This window comes from Prorops nasuta, unplaced genomic scaffold (genome assembly GCF_024137725.1).
Source record: "Prorops nasuta isolate Cenicafe-Biocafe unplaced genomic scaffold, Cenicafe_Pnas_1.2 PNAS00015, whole genome shotgun sequence".
NCBI classification, from domain to species: Eukaryota; Metazoa; Arthropoda; class Insecta; order Hymenoptera; family Bethylidae; genus Prorops; species Prorops nasuta.
Window position 1 is genome coordinate 5,359,892 of NW_027116812.1, and position 14,976 is coordinate 5,374,867.

At 31.8% G+C, this 14,976-nt stretch overlaps 5 protein-coding genes across 5 annotated transcripts; 1 reads left to right on the top strand and 4 right to left on the bottom strand.

Moving 5' to 3' along the window:
• Positions 1 to 84: 84 nt before the first annotated feature.
• LOC136779169 (coiled-coil-helix-coiled-coil-helix domain-containing protein 7) lies at positions 85 to 1,196 on the top strand. The gene is made up of 4 exons (XM_066736586.1): positions 85 to 557; positions 657 to 766; positions 849 to 947; positions 1,026 to 1,196. Exons 2-4 carry the CDS (start codon positions 692 to 694, stop codon positions 1,137 to 1,139), a joined length of 288 nt encoding a protein of 95 aa, XP_066592683.1. The 5' UTR covers positions 85 to 557; positions 657 to 691; the 3' UTR covers positions 1,140 to 1,196.
• On the bottom strand, positions 1,026 to 5,396 carry LOC136779167 (ethanolaminephosphotransferase 1-like). The gene is made up of 8 exons (XM_066736584.1): positions 4,880 to 5,396; positions 4,521 to 4,589; positions 4,252 to 4,444; positions 3,868 to 4,130; positions 3,639 to 3,796; positions 3,385 to 3,571; positions 3,145 to 3,321; positions 1,026 to 3,068 (listed from the first exon to the last, which is right to left on the bottom strand). The coding sequence occupies exons 1-8, from the start codon at positions 4,937 to 4,939 to the stop codon at positions 3,006 to 3,008; spliced, it is 1,170 nt and encodes a 389-aa protein (XP_066592681.1). The 5' UTR covers positions 4,940 to 5,396; the 3' UTR covers positions 1,026 to 3,005.
• Positions 5,397 to 6,627: 1,231 nt separating this feature from the next.
• LOC136779170 (trypsin inhibitor-like) lies at positions 6,628 to 7,289 on the bottom strand. Its single transcript, XM_066736587.1, has 2 exons — positions 7,133 to 7,289; positions 6,628 to 7,054 (listed from the first exon to the last, which is right to left on the bottom strand). The coding sequence occupies exons 1-2, from the start codon at positions 7,215 to 7,217 to the stop codon at positions 6,888 to 6,890; spliced, it is 252 nt and encodes an 83-aa protein (XP_066592684.1). The 5' UTR covers positions 7,218 to 7,289; the 3' UTR covers positions 6,628 to 6,887.
• A 2,071-nt stretch (positions 7,290 to 9,360) lies between these two features.
• On the bottom strand, positions 9,361 to 10,209 carry LOC136778838 (kunitz-type serine protease inhibitor Bt-KTI-like). The gene is made up of 3 exons (XM_066735966.1): positions 10,198 to 10,209; positions 9,801 to 9,963; positions 9,361 to 9,725 (listed from the first exon to the last, which is right to left on the bottom strand). Exons 1-3 carry the CDS (start codon positions 10,207 to 10,209, stop codon positions 9,559 to 9,561), a joined length of 342 nt encoding a protein of 113 aa, XP_066592063.1. The 3' UTR covers positions 9,361 to 9,558.
• Positions 10,210 to 10,341: 132 nt separating this feature from the next.
• LOC136779171 (trypsin inhibitor-like) lies at positions 10,342 to 11,504 on the bottom strand. Its single transcript, XM_066736589.1, has 2 exons — positions 11,282 to 11,504; positions 10,342 to 10,604 (listed from the first exon to the last, which is right to left on the bottom strand). The coding sequence occupies exons 1-2, from the start codon at positions 11,358 to 11,360 to the stop codon at positions 10,441 to 10,443; spliced, it is 243 nt and encodes an 80-aa protein (XP_066592686.1). The 5' UTR covers positions 11,361 to 11,504; the 3' UTR covers positions 10,342 to 10,440.
• Positions 11,505 to 14,976: the final 3,472 nt, after the last annotated feature.

Below are 14,976 nucleotides of genomic sequence, written 5' to 3' on the forward strand. Positions count from 1 at the left end.
GTGCAGCATTATATGCATACTACGAGTGCTACTTACCGTTAACGTATAGAGGGCCGGCATTTTTCCATACAAATTACATTTTTTTCAATAAAATTTATCCATCATATATGACATTGTACATACATACATACATATGTATGTATGTACCCTATAATGGCTATGCTATATAGTTAATGGACGACAAATTTATTACAAGCTACATTTGAGGCCAAACACACACCGCGCCGCGCTCTATAGTTTAATTTTGATAATTTTTCGCATATGTATATAAATACACAATCCCACTTCAGTGTCGTTGTTTTGGCTTGCACGTTGTTGCACAGTGTTCAAACAAAGTTTGAAAAATTAATAAATCATAAAAATTACTTTTTTTAAAGGTGTCTTTCGTACAATAAGCATAACTTTTTACTTTCAACCTTTTCGGTAATTGTGATTTTTTTAGAGATATACGTATCTCTTGAAATTTGAATAAGTTTATAAAGTTATAATAATAGTAGTAGTGTACTACGGGAAATATTACGCGATAGTTGAAATCGTTTCAAACTGAAGTAAATAAGGTTCGAACTGTATAGCCTGCGTAGGTTAGAAGACCGAAAAAGCAGGCTTCTAGCTATTTTTATTTACGTCGTAATTCTGATAAGCATAACTATTTAAAGGTTCTTTGTATGTGAAACTTTTTGTCAATATTAATATGGGTTCATCTAAGGAAAAACAAGAAAAAAATAAATTAAAAAGAAATTTGGAGGAAGACATACCCTGTATGAAAGTGAATAAATTTACAGTGTAAAATTAAGTAGAAACGTTATTAAAAATGAATGCTAAAGATTCTGTTATATTTTTAATTATAGGAAAGAGAATTATCTTCAAAATGTTTGAGTGACAACAATTATAACCATGATGCTTGCAAATTGTATTTTGACAATTATAACAATTGCAATAAGTTTTGGGTAATTGTTTTGCTTTAGATTTAGGGGTGACTTTTGAAAAATAGTTAAATTTTTATACATAATTTATTTTCATTCAAGGATGCAGTTTACAGAGATAGAAGACACAAAAATATTAGACCATTGCTTCCTCCTATAGATGAAAGAGAACAAGTGAGGCAAGAATATTTAGCTAAGTTTAATATAAGACTGTAGAAATTTGGATGTTCTTAAATTGAATGATATGTAAATATATATTTGTATTTCCACTAATTTTTGTCATAGCTTATTTAATAGAATAATTTTGAACAAATTACCATAAAAGTTTTTGGGTGTGATTTGAATTGTATTTATTATATACATAGAATGTCATGAATTTAACAAGAAACCTAAATTTTACAGTTAATTTTATGAAAGCTGCTGTTCGCGCTTGTTCACAGATATTACACAAAAAGATTACTTTTATAGCAATTAAATTTTTAAGTTATCTTTGGTTTTTTCAGTTTTCTGTTTATAATACCAAGTATTGTATTATATACATGAAAAAACTGTTTATAGCTTTCCTTCATTTTTTAGTACTCTGCCCATACACATCATTAAATCAAACTATCCATTTTAACCTATTCAGTTTTTAAAGCTAAAATAAATACAGTAAAATTTTAAAAGATAAAATAGAAATGCTTCCACATAATGATTGAGAATGATAAGTTTCACTACAATTTTCAGATCTTCATCTTTATACCATAAGTATCCATTATTAATTCTGATAGATTTTTACTCTGATATAGTTTGAAATGATTATTTGAAGATCCAAATTGCAGGAATATTTCCATTGTCCTACTAGTGAATATTTTTAGAAATGCAAATATTCTATACATTCATACAACTCAGTTCTACATTTACACAATATAACAATACGCTTAACTAATAATATTTAATTGAATTATCAGAGAGAATTCGTTATAAGCTCAAGACATATATGGCATCTTAAATAAACAAGTTTAAAAATCACTTGCACTATAATATACCATAAACTTTATTACTAATGATTCCAAATAATAATATTTAATTATTTTGTACATAAAGAAAGTATTCAGAATTCCACTTCTAAACTGTTAGGATTTAATTACACAAATTTCACTATTTGAAAAATAGAAAAATAGGTATTTTTATTTGTTATCCATGACTTCAAATGAAAATATGAAGTTGGTATTTATATGAAATTAGAAAATTTAAAGTCCAAATTTACATAAGAAAGCCTTATGGGCCCTTACTCAGATCAAGAATATATTAAAAAACAACCTATTCATTTGTACATATACTCCTTAATTCCTAACGCTTATTTACAAAAGCCCATCAATGGATTCCAGCTAAATGAAGCATTATATTCTTATACATATTAATAAGCATTCAATATTCATTCATAAATCATTAAATTAAAAAGTAGATAAAATATAAATAGCAAAAGAAGATAATTTTGAACAAATCAGTTGTTACTTCTGTTTAGCATAAATAAATCAGCATAATTACAAAAAAAGTGAAATAAAGTATTAAAATAATAATAATATACGTCCGAGGGACAATACATGTAAGAGCGAAGAACGTTTTTTGATAGATCACATCTGAAACTTGAACAAACCAATTGAAGGGATAAGATCTCTTTTCTGCTTAACAAATATGTTAAATTCTAATGTAATTAAAGCTAATTAAAGCCAATAGCATTTACAATTACAATTGTATTGAGGTGATATTTGCATTTTAACCTGACTGAATTATCACAGCAATGTGAGGGAACGGTGTATGTTTTCTATAAGAGAAATACTAAATAAGTTGACAGTTTTCATTAGAAGTATATCTGCAAAAATAAAGACACCGAACACGAAACATGACCCTATTTTCTAATTGAAAAGGTGAGTTTACCCGCATCCATGTGTATTTACCAGAAATTTAAAACTTTTTAAGATCTTGTTCTCCACATTTTTAAAGTTCTTACCCTTCACCTTTCTTGTCTTTTATCCAATTTTCCTATTAGTCTATTATTTCTTCTTATCTTCGTTTTTAACATGTATCGTCAGCAAGTAGTCATTCTGAATGGTCTTTTATACGGAATGTGCAGATACGGAAATGACGACACATTTGACGGACCTGGAAAATTTTATAATAAAATTAAACTTTACAAATTCAATTTTTACATTTGTTTTTCACATATGACAAAACTTACTACACATGTTCCATAGTGAATATGAGACACTAAAGCCAAAATTGACACTGCATACATTACAAATAAATCAAGACTAGGCATGATAAATGACAAGATAGTGGCAACTATAACAGGGAATAGTATCCATGGTAATACTTCACATCTTGTATTACTCATTTGGGAAACAATTAACCGACACTGAAAAAATTATAATTGTATTAAGTAAGTATTGTTTTCTGATTGAAGAAAGTCTTCACTTACACATATGTTAGAGAAAATTGTTCCCATGGCAAAATATATTATACGTGGGTCTCTCTCCAAAATATTAATATGAGTAGGAGAATGTACAATCCATATAGTAGATATCGTAAATAACAATATTAAAGGCACTAAAGGCCTAAGTGCTTCAGGTAAAGTACGCATTTTTCCAGTTTTGTCTCTATATGATCTAAAGTAATATTGGAAAGATTAGGAAAAACATTTAGTAGTGAATATTGCGTGAGATTTACACATACTTATAAATATTCCAAAGAACAACTGGAAAATTAGATATTAATGCACTAATGTACAATAATAATTCAAATAAAATTCCAGCAGAAAGGCCTCCCGGTAATTCAAATTTCCATGCATTATGTCCACAGATACTTGTAAATATAAACACTGCTATTGTTGCCTAAAAATATTTTTTTTAATTTTATAAACAGTTTAATAGATATAAATATTCAATTGCTTTGGCTAACTTACTATCATGGAAGCATCATATCCCCAAGGAAGAAATAGCACACCGGTATTATATTTTTCCCAGTGACTCAAATAAAAATTAACAAATACATTCCAAAGTATAAAGTACATTCTGAGTGGAGATACACTATGGTCTGTTCTTCCAAATACTGAATACATACAAACAGTAATTAACATAGCTGTCCAGCTATCTAAGCCATGGTCAAAAAGTTCACCTAAAGGACCAGAGGTTTGTGTACGTCTTGCTTGTTTTCCATCAATACCATCTAGAAAAAATTTGAATTACATTTCGAATACCTTTCTCCTTATGTTAAATAACAATAACAGAGCAAACGATAAATTTTCACCATGTGATTTTCAGTATAAGATCAAAAGATATTAACTTACCGAGTGTATAAGCCATAAAGATATTAAAAGCAGCTAGACCAAATATCCATTGTGGTACTGGTGGATATTCAGGATGATCATTACTTGATGCATAAAAATAATAATCATAGCTTGCAAATATTAAAAAATTTAATACAGTAAATAAAAATCCAGAAAATGTTAACAAATTTGGAGCTATCCATTTTGGACAATACTGTAAAAATGAGCAGCAGTTTTAAATAATTTGTTTTAACTTAGAACAACAATATTATTTGTTTTTTAACTATTACCTGAACAACTCTATTCCAGAATGGATGCATAATATAAACGCTCAAAGGACTTGTGTCTAATGAGCTATACTGAAAGATAAAGTAAATTATAAGTACAAACTATATCCATTTATCTGATATCAATATGTACAAACATAAATACAGTACACCATAAAAGGATTTTACCAATAGATTCTGATTATTTAAAGAAAAACGTTGAGAAAAAGACTTACTTTTGATTCTACAGAAGTTTAGAACAAGATATTAAAAATATACATTGATATATATAAGTGTAAAGTTGACAAAACATCTCGAGTTTCTTTAAGGTCATTATCATTATTATTAACTAAAATTTAATACTATGTATAAATTATACTTACTTTATAATTTTCAAACCCAGTTAAATGCTCCTCTGTCAAATATTTTATTTCGAGCTTCATCGTGCTACTTTGTTTGCAATAATTCTATTATAACCACAATTTACAATTAATACTCGTCTACTGCAAACTCAAAGGTCTTGATTTTTATTTACATCGGAAAATATTATAAGGTATGTGTCCGAACTAATACTTTAAACTTCTTTGGTTAATTTATTTACGTAGTATTTCTGAGTAATTTATCATAATTGTATATGCTAAATCATCTACCACGAGCCACGAGGGGGAGAAATTCTACTTGGTGTTTAAAGCATGGTACAAAAACTAATACGTAAATGTCATGTACCGGTATACTGTAGATGCGTTACCCTGAATATTAAACAATTTTTATCAATTATACGTATTTTTTTGTCTTTTATCGTATTATCGTAATCATCGTTTCTTCTCCCTCGTTCGGTGATAAAACAGAATTAATATATTACCAGTTTTCAAGTTTCAACTACTATTAAACTAAACAGAGGTTTATCAGTTTATGATATATATAAACTAAAATATACATAGAAGGGAATCAATGAAGAAATTATTATCGTGCTGTCACCTGTGGGCCAAAAAAATAAATAACCTAACCTCTTCTTAGAGATTAGCGCTACCTATTGGAAAAGTTGGGAATAATAATGTATATACATATATATATAATACATATATAATCGCGCTTAATACAAAATAACACGGAATCAATATGACCAACCTACGAGTAAGCATTATCTCCGTTATACTAAGCCCAAACAATGGTTTCTTTCACAATTTTTGAATAAAAAGACTTAGAAAAGTTTGTCATTAAAATTAAAGTTTAATACTCGAACTTTAAGATGAACTAGCAATTTTATAGATTTTATTATAAAAAAAAAAACGAATTGAAAATGGGAAAATTAGAAAATTCATGGAAAATTTTGAAAAGTTTATATCTTTATGAAAATGCTACACAAGTAATCAAAGAAGTTTGTAAACTTTATTGAGGATTTTGCATGGTTAGTGTGCATGATTACGAATTTGAAGTTACATTTTTTGCTTTTATGTACATGTTTTTTAATTTACTGTAAAATAAATATTATACTTTTTATGCAACACAAAAAATTGTTTTCTATTCCCTACGGGTATATTTTTCCATATACACATATATAGAAAATAACTGTCCCGAGACGCATGCTATTCTTTTTATATATGAAAAAAAAGCAATTACAATTAAATGATTTTTTCAGGTATAACACGTTGTAACAGAACCTTTAACAATAAGTCTATTAGTTTTAAAATGATTTTGTCTTAAAATTTACTTCCGTATCTACCCATAGAGCACCTAGTAGCTTTAAGACAACTTTTAGGTGTCTTTTAGTCAATTGGATGACTAAAAAAAGTCTATAAGACAACGTTTAGTCAAGTGTGCTGTATGGGTAAATTTGTTGAAAAGACACTTCTCTTAGACCGTGATACACTCTGAATATAACATAAATTCTTTTTATGAGGTAAAGTTACGAGTTGAACAAATTACAAAGAACTATTAAAATTAAATGCTTTGTGGATTGATATTTCAATGATCTTTTTCAATCCAATCAAAAGTACAGTGTGGGGAACAATGTGAGTATACTGCTACTGTGTGAGTTATTATAACAGCTCATGGTACGATATCATACAAACGAAAGAAGGATAGCGAACCTAAGCAGGAATTAACGAGTAAAATAAATCGAGAATTTTTACATAAATCAATAATACAAATTTTATTGTACAAGTGAAATACAAAAAATGCTAATCTAATACTTGCATTAATTGAAATATTAACAAATTAATTAAGTATTTAAATTTTTATCGGTTGTAAAGTTAGTTCTTGAATATATAATTTACCCTTGAATTTTTAATAGTAATGATAATAAGATTTTACAATACCGAGGAAGCTTTTCAAAACAACATTTTTCTTATCGTCATAGGGAAATTGTGTTGTAAGATGTGGTACGTCTTCTTACGGACACGCTTTTTCGCACTCACTGAGTGTTGCAAAAATGTTGTTATTACCAGGTACTGGGCATCCTCCATATATAAATTTAACGCATTTACGTTCTGTAGTATCATATCCATATCTCCTGTAAGCACCCCTGCAGTCTCCAGGTTCCAAAGGTTGAGAACAAACTAGAAATTAAAATTTTTTTATATAATAATTTGTGTTATCGCTTTTCGAGTAAGCTATGGTAAATATTAAATTCAAACCAGGATTTTGAGCTGACACGTTGTGGGAGGTGAAGAAGCAATATAGTACTACAGTGAAGAGTAGAACAACGATGTTAACTTTCATTTTGAATTTTTTCTTTGGTAATCGGAAGCCGGACTTCTGAAGAATTTTTCAATAGAAACCGCTTTTTAAAGGTTTCACCAAGCATTATTTTACTTTATAGATTTTATATCTGTAAAAACTTAGACACGTGCAAATAATATTTGATGGAAGCGTTATTTAAAAATATATAGTTATTGATAATTCAAGAACAACATTAAGTCAGTTTATCTTTCTCCAAAAAGTATATAGCTAGGATTTGTCAATTGATTGCTTGAATAACAGCCCAGTCGAAAATCATAATAATTGTTTCAGTGTAATGCAGTTTTATGGATACCGTGAACATTTAGTACATATGCATACTATCAGCGTTCTTTATCATTAATTGTTTTTAGTTCACAGGTATATTTTTCGTAGAAGTATATACACAGCCACACTTTTTCATTGCAATGTCATTGTGTAGGCGTTCACAGTGTCCATGGGCAAACTTCTGTAAAGATTTTAAATTAAAAAATTGGTCCACCGATATATATTTTTTTTTAGAAAAAAATAAAAATAATTATGAAGAGTGAAGAATAACCGTATTTAAATATAAACACGATGAGAATAAAATAGTAAAAATGTCTATATATGTATAAAGGATAAAACAGGAGCGTAGGATAATACCTATATATATATATATATATATATATATATATATATATATATAAATTTTCGTCGGAGGATAATTATCGAGCATTGAAGTTATCACGCCGATGACCGTAATTCGTGTATTGAGATTGATCATCCGAACAAAAGATTCAAACGAAATATTTCTCCACGAGAGATATACTTTGATTAGTTATATTTAGGGATAAAATAAATGTATAATCAATTGCGAGTTAAAATTTAAAATATTAACACCGTAGTGTAGATATAGCTTTCTTCAATTCAAACTTATCTCGACCGCGCTTGTAAATTTTAAATCTCTTTTACAGTTAGAAATTGGATGCTGGACATTTTGAGTCTTGCACTGAAGTGTCTTATGAAGCTTATAATAAGGGAAAAGGTTAATTAAATCAATAAATATTTAGCTGGGAAAATCAAGGAAAATTTAGTTTATTCGACTACATATGCTGTTAACAGGGGTGGCGAAGATTATAATTTGCTTGAATTGATAAATTTGTTTCTATAAATACAAAAAATATACATATATGATTGACGTAATAAAACTTTTAGTTGAATTAGCAAATATCATCGTTGCTTCAATTTAATTTAACTATACAAAACAATTGTTTCGTGAAATCGAATTTTAAAGTCATCAAAAACATTTAAATTTTTTAAATTAAATTTTAATTGAATAAAAGAAATATTTGTGATTAAAGTAAACAAATACTTAATTTTATTAATGATAAAATATATTTTATAGAATAGTATATTATGCAACTAGTACTGAAATCAGTTTTTACACACGAATAGAGATCGTGGTGTACGTGTTACGATTTACCGGCAATGAGTAACATGTGATCTACGATAACTTGCATTTTATCGTATCAATTAAATAAATAATTGTTTAAAACAAAAATACGACATCAATATTTTTTTCATACTACAATACCTATTAACAGTCATCTTTTCTAACGAAATTATATAACTTATTATTTCTTTCAAACAATAGATATTTATTTAAAGCAATAAAAAAATTAATTCAATATAATTTTTTAGCTTAAAGGAATTTATCTAATTTAACTAATTCATTTTGTTCCATTTACTCTTCGATCCTTTCAATATATGTATATTTTGTTTTCATTATATCCATGGATTTTTTCATGTTATCTTCGAGTAATAAAATTGTTCAATTGAAATATTTGTGCAAATTTTGTTATATCGAACGAATAGGAGCTGCGCACAGTCTGAAGCCTACGCCGCGCAATTGTGCAGAATAAGTAATGCTTATTAGGAGTGTAATTAAGAATTTGATAGAACGGTTATGTGTCAATCAGACGCATTCGACTTAATTTATGAGAAGATGGCGTGATTAATTGAAACCAGAAGGAGTCAGCTGATTAATTGAAGCTGAGCCGTCTAATACAAAGTTAATAAGGATCGTTTCGTTAATGAACAAAAAAGTACCATATCTACTTCTCCGATTAAAAGGAAAACAATAATTTCTGATAGCAACATCGAATTAATGATTAAAACATTTATTAAACATTTGATTTTATATTAATTACAATGCCATTTTTTCGGTGTTTAATGTAACATATATTCTTCTTAAAAAATATCAACAAGACTTCACAATACAAAGTAGATTTCTACAACTTTTTTTGTGACGTCATAGTTGAATTATGCTTTGTATAAGACACGATATATATGTCTTACGGTCCTAGTGACACGCTCTTTGGCATTCGTTGAGTGTGTTAAAATTGTTTTTATTACCGGGTACTGGGCAACCTCCCCATGTAAATTCTACGCATTTACCAAGGGCAGTATCAAATCCAAATTTCCTAAAGTAGCCTTTGCATTTTCCAGCCTTCAGAGGTTGAGAACAAGCTAAAAATAATATATTTTTTAGTATATTCATTTTTCGCCGCTTTTCGAGCAAGTAAACAAACATTAAATTCTAACCAGGATTTTTAGCAGAAACACTGTAGAAAGTGAAGATGAAGCATGCCATAGCAAAGAGCAGGGCAACAATGTTAAATTTCATTTTGTAGTTTTCCTTCTGAAAGTTCACTAGGTTAATCGAAATGGTTAAACTAGACTTCTGAAGAGTTTGTGAATACAACCGCTTTTAAAGGATTCTCAGCGAGCATTATTTTTTTTTATTACAGATTTTATGTCTCTAATAACTGAGGCACGTGCATATACAGTATATGATCGGAACGCCATAAAAAATAATGATCATTGATAATTCAAAGAACAACAACACACAAATGCTTTATCTTGTTACATATAAAACATAGCAGGCCTTCTACTATTGAATGTTTGAATATGGTCAAGTGGGAGAAATTATAATAATAACCTTCTTTTTCATGTTATAATAAAAATTTAATTACATAAAAGTCTGAAGCAAAAATTGGTACATAATTCACACGGACATATTTATGGGAAAAGAATGTGCATAATTATGAGAAATTTAGAATATTAGGATTTAAATAAAACTATGTTTTGACAAAATTAACAAAAATGTTTATTAAAAACAATACAGGAGCGGTATAATAGCAGTTTTCGTAAATGAGCTACATTGAGATATTCGTTTGTAGAATTAAGACTGGCAAGCTGCTTGACATGTTTCAATATTTGGGAAGCTGTTAGAATTTCCTTGGCAACCTCCATAAACGAAACTAACGCATTTTCCTAATTTAGAGTCATATCCGTATCTTCGGAGAAATGCTCTACAAGGTCCTCTCTCCAATGGAAATTGGCATACTATACAAAAGATATAACGTTCATCAGTTAAAATATCCCAAAGCACAGATGCACAAGTGGTGTATCCCCGTAACTATATGTATATAAAAGATATCAAATTTTTGCATAAGACTTCTTTTTCGAAATCTCTCATTATTTGCATTCAGAAAGGTCTCGTTCAAAATTTTGATAATTTTTATGGTTTCGAAGACACGTCTTCTTAAATCTAGGCCCTGGAACATTTTAACTAGCGGACACCCGTATAATAATATATATATATCCTATTAACTGTAACTAAATAATTAAAATTTAAGCCCTCAGCAAACTATAGTTTTTCACATTTTGAATAGCTTGCTGGATTTTAATAATTTCTACTACTTGGTTATCGCAGTACTCATACCCAAATAACGATAAGTAAATATTTAAATTTAGCAAGTAATCCGCCCCCTCTCAAATGTGAAAAGACGTAGTGTGCCACGAGTTTAAACATAATTTTGAAATTAATGTTAAAAATCGCAATATTTATATATTTTCTAGTTAGAGAGTATCATCGTTTTGCTCAGGTAAACTAAGATTCTCCGACTAAATTATTTTAATTTGCCAAACATCGAGCTTACATAGCTCTAATATGCAATTAATCATAGATGCGTTGATAAAAAATTAAAAATGCTCTCTGGCTGGACAGAATATATACTTACTTTCATCAACGGCCGTAGCTTCCAAGATGAAAAGGCTGCAAACTACAGCGACAAGAAGAAGAATCGTCTTAGTATTCATTTTATCAAGATACTATCTTCGACTCGTAAGAGAAACAAAATGAAGAAGTATCTCCTCTGCTCTTATTTATATCGCACATTATTTGTGGAGTAGGGGATTTTTCAATAACATCCTTATGTACATATGTACTTTTTATTGATTAACCGATGTTCAATCAATTATCGAAATCCTTGCAATTATTCAATTCACCTAAAAAAGATTATTAAACCGCCGTGAAAATTGCATGGCATAAAACGAAAAACAAACCACTTGTATAAACTTTACTCGGTATCGGTTAGACTAAAGCTATATGTATAATTGATTAAGTTCCAACCGATGAATTAATTATAGATTTGCATTCAATTATTTAATAATTACAGTTATGATAATTTACAGAATAAATAACATTGGATAAATATTTATATTTTTGTAGAGCAGGAAATCCTATGTTCTTATGGTAAAGTCGAAAGCAAAGAACAGACACCATTACCAGAAACAATTGCATTGTTGGAGAAACTGGAAATAATAGAAATCTAGTGCAATCACTATGATATAGCGATTGATATAGCCAGAGCTTAATGAATCTGTAGTACGTGTGGTGTATGGGAAACCAGTGTTTTACGGTAATATTATGCGGTTTGATCCACCTTAATATCACGTTAAGGCATTGTCGGGATACCCTGACTTCCTTGCCTGACCACTGCGACGAGTATTATTCTTGCTGCTATTATTCTACAAACAATAGAGACTCCGGACGGTGAATATTAATTGTGGATCAGGACTCCTCTCTCTCCCGTACTGATACATTCCTTATGAAAATATTACACGCTATCAAGCAACTAATTCGCATAACAAATCTGCCTCGTCCTATGAATTTATTAAGTCATTCGCAATACAGATTCATTAGTTCCGTTACGAATTCGCAATATAAGAAATATCTGTTGGTCCATTCCGCGAACGCGATAAGACGCTGCAAACAAATCGTGCTGATCTTGATTTCTGCAGTCAAGCTGTTTGCTCTGAAAAGAGAAGAGAGCATAGAATGGCTATTGATGGAACGCGGTAGAGCGCAAAGATCCGATAATCGTACAAAGTTTATTTTTCATAAATCGGTCACCACAGGCGCATTTCTATCAGCAAAAAAAGCTTGTGCTGTTTTACAAGGCTATCGATATTGAAATTTCATTAGCATAGCTCAAATATGCCTTATCACTCTAATGAACAAATCAACCTTCGATTGCACGTATCGTTTCTTATTTGCCTTGAATTTGGCACGTGGCCTTGTGCACTCACGAAACATTTTCTTTATATTTGCTTTAAATAATTGTCCCAAGGTCCTGTAATCATCATTAAAGCCGAACCAACTAAGAATCCCTCCGTAGATCTGAAAATTTATCTCCCCTACATAAGTCTTCATTCCGTGAACAAGAAAAGAGATGCGCACTCCTCCCCGTATAAGCTTTACGAGCATATTTCGCGTAATCCATTTATACGATTTATTTACAATAGGCTTTGTAAATTGTTTGTTGGAAATGCACGGAAGGAGGATGAAATGCCGTAAAACAAGTAATAAATAAAATCAGTCTCCCTGATTTACGCATCGGTTATGGTAGCGGCTAACAAGCTATTCGCTTATGTGGGCTCCGAAGATTAAATTGAAATCCGCGTGAAGTCGAGTGGTATCCTGCGATCTTCGAAGATCAATATAACGACACGGCCTTTGATTTACAGCATCCGCTCACGGTACAGTTGTGGAAAATGTTTTTTTTCTCACTATATATATACAAAGGTCTTACGAATCTGAGCAAAGGAATCTAAGCTTAATAAATTTCAAAGAAACGCGATTGATTGGTAAAAATCTATATATATAGTTATAGTATCGTGAGTTACACCAGGAAAGGAATCACGCGTTATTTCTGAAAGATGCTTCAGGGGGAAGTCTTCCAGATACCAATCGGATTGCAAGTTATTTTAGCGGACTGTACGGCGCATCAGCAAAGCCAAAAGCAGCTTGGTTCTCCATGCATATCCTACGGGATTGTGCTGAGTTTGTGCTTGTGCTTGGCAAGGGGAGACGGAGACGTGGCAATGATTTGCATGCGAGTTCGCAGTTCACGGCGCAAACGGATATTACTGTGGGAGCAAAGTCCGAAGTCCGCGCGAGTAGGTATATATGCTGTGTATACTACTCGTCCGAGTGACTCTCCGAGTCTTCGAGGCGAGTGAATCCGCGGCTGCTCTGCTGCCGTGTCCCGCATGGACGCTGATAATTAACAGGCTCTCCGCGAATACCGAACGAGTCTATGGTCGTACGTTCCACGGTCTGCCATAATCAAGATTCCCAGTTCTGTTTTCAACGTGCTACGGGACCAGGGCTCTCCTCAGCCTCCATACCTCCGATTCGCCTCGCTTGCAAACGTGCTCATACGAACCGAGTTATAATTTACTGCGGTGTCGATATAGTGTGCACGACGTGAAATGGAAGTCTCCCGCCTCCTCACCCCCCCCCCCCCCTTTCTCTTTCTTCCACCGCACTGTATCTATGCTTTTTTCTCCGTGCTTTAATCATCCTTCGCGTGATTTCTGGCTTCATCGCGTCATTTTTCATCATACACGCAGCTTTTATCTTCGGCTTAAAGCTTAACTTTTTCTTTTTCCTTATTTTTCTATATAGCTGATCCAGATGGTCGATAAGAACTACGCGGCGACGGGATAATGCGTATATAGTCGCCGAATTACACGGAAGAGAGAGGGAGAGGGGGAGGGAATTCTTTAAGCCGAGCTGCTTGGCGAAATATATCTCGTGCGAGCAGAGTGGGATCATCCGATTAGTGCATTATCCGATCTTTCGCCGCTATCCTCTAACGGTAACATCCAATGGGCAATTGAACTCGTTTTACCAGAGAGTATACACGCGTCGTCGCGCGATCCACGTGTATGCTACGTAGTTTACACCAATACACATAGATGCCCACACATACTCGAGGGTTTGCCCCATTCGTGTGCACTCGCATGATTATCGTCGGGAGACGTCGTAAACGGAATTCTCGTGCAGGCAGGAATGTTGCGAGCGTATAGTATCGACTTCGTTAACTTCTCTTCTCCAACTTCCTGCCGCTTAGCGCGATTCAATATAGCTATATAGGACTGATAACGATGTTAATTAATTAGAAAATCCAGTGCATCTCTTTTCCTTTGGCGCGCTGCTCTCTCCGTTCGCGCAAAGCGATAAAAAAAATGCTGGCCAACGGTATAGAGCTAGGCCAAGCGATATATCTGCGACGATCTGCCGGATCTGCCTATCTACCCGGCTGCGTTTCACGAGAATTACCCCAGTAGTGGTATATTCGGGCCAAAATATATAGACGTCAGTCCAGGAAACAAAAATGGAACTGACAGGCAGCAAATGTTGATTGGCAGATATTTTTACGCCTATATTAAAATACGCTTCGGTAGTTGATCGATATTGCTTGGCCAGCAAATATTTTTCCAAACAGACCGCCTGTTACGTTTGTAGTATTTCGCGCTTTACATTTTTATCTCGTGTCCTGGATTATCGAGGTGCACTACTACTACGAACACGTGTGTCTGCGCACGAAGGTATTCAGCGTTGATAATGGATGAAAGGGCAGCAAGT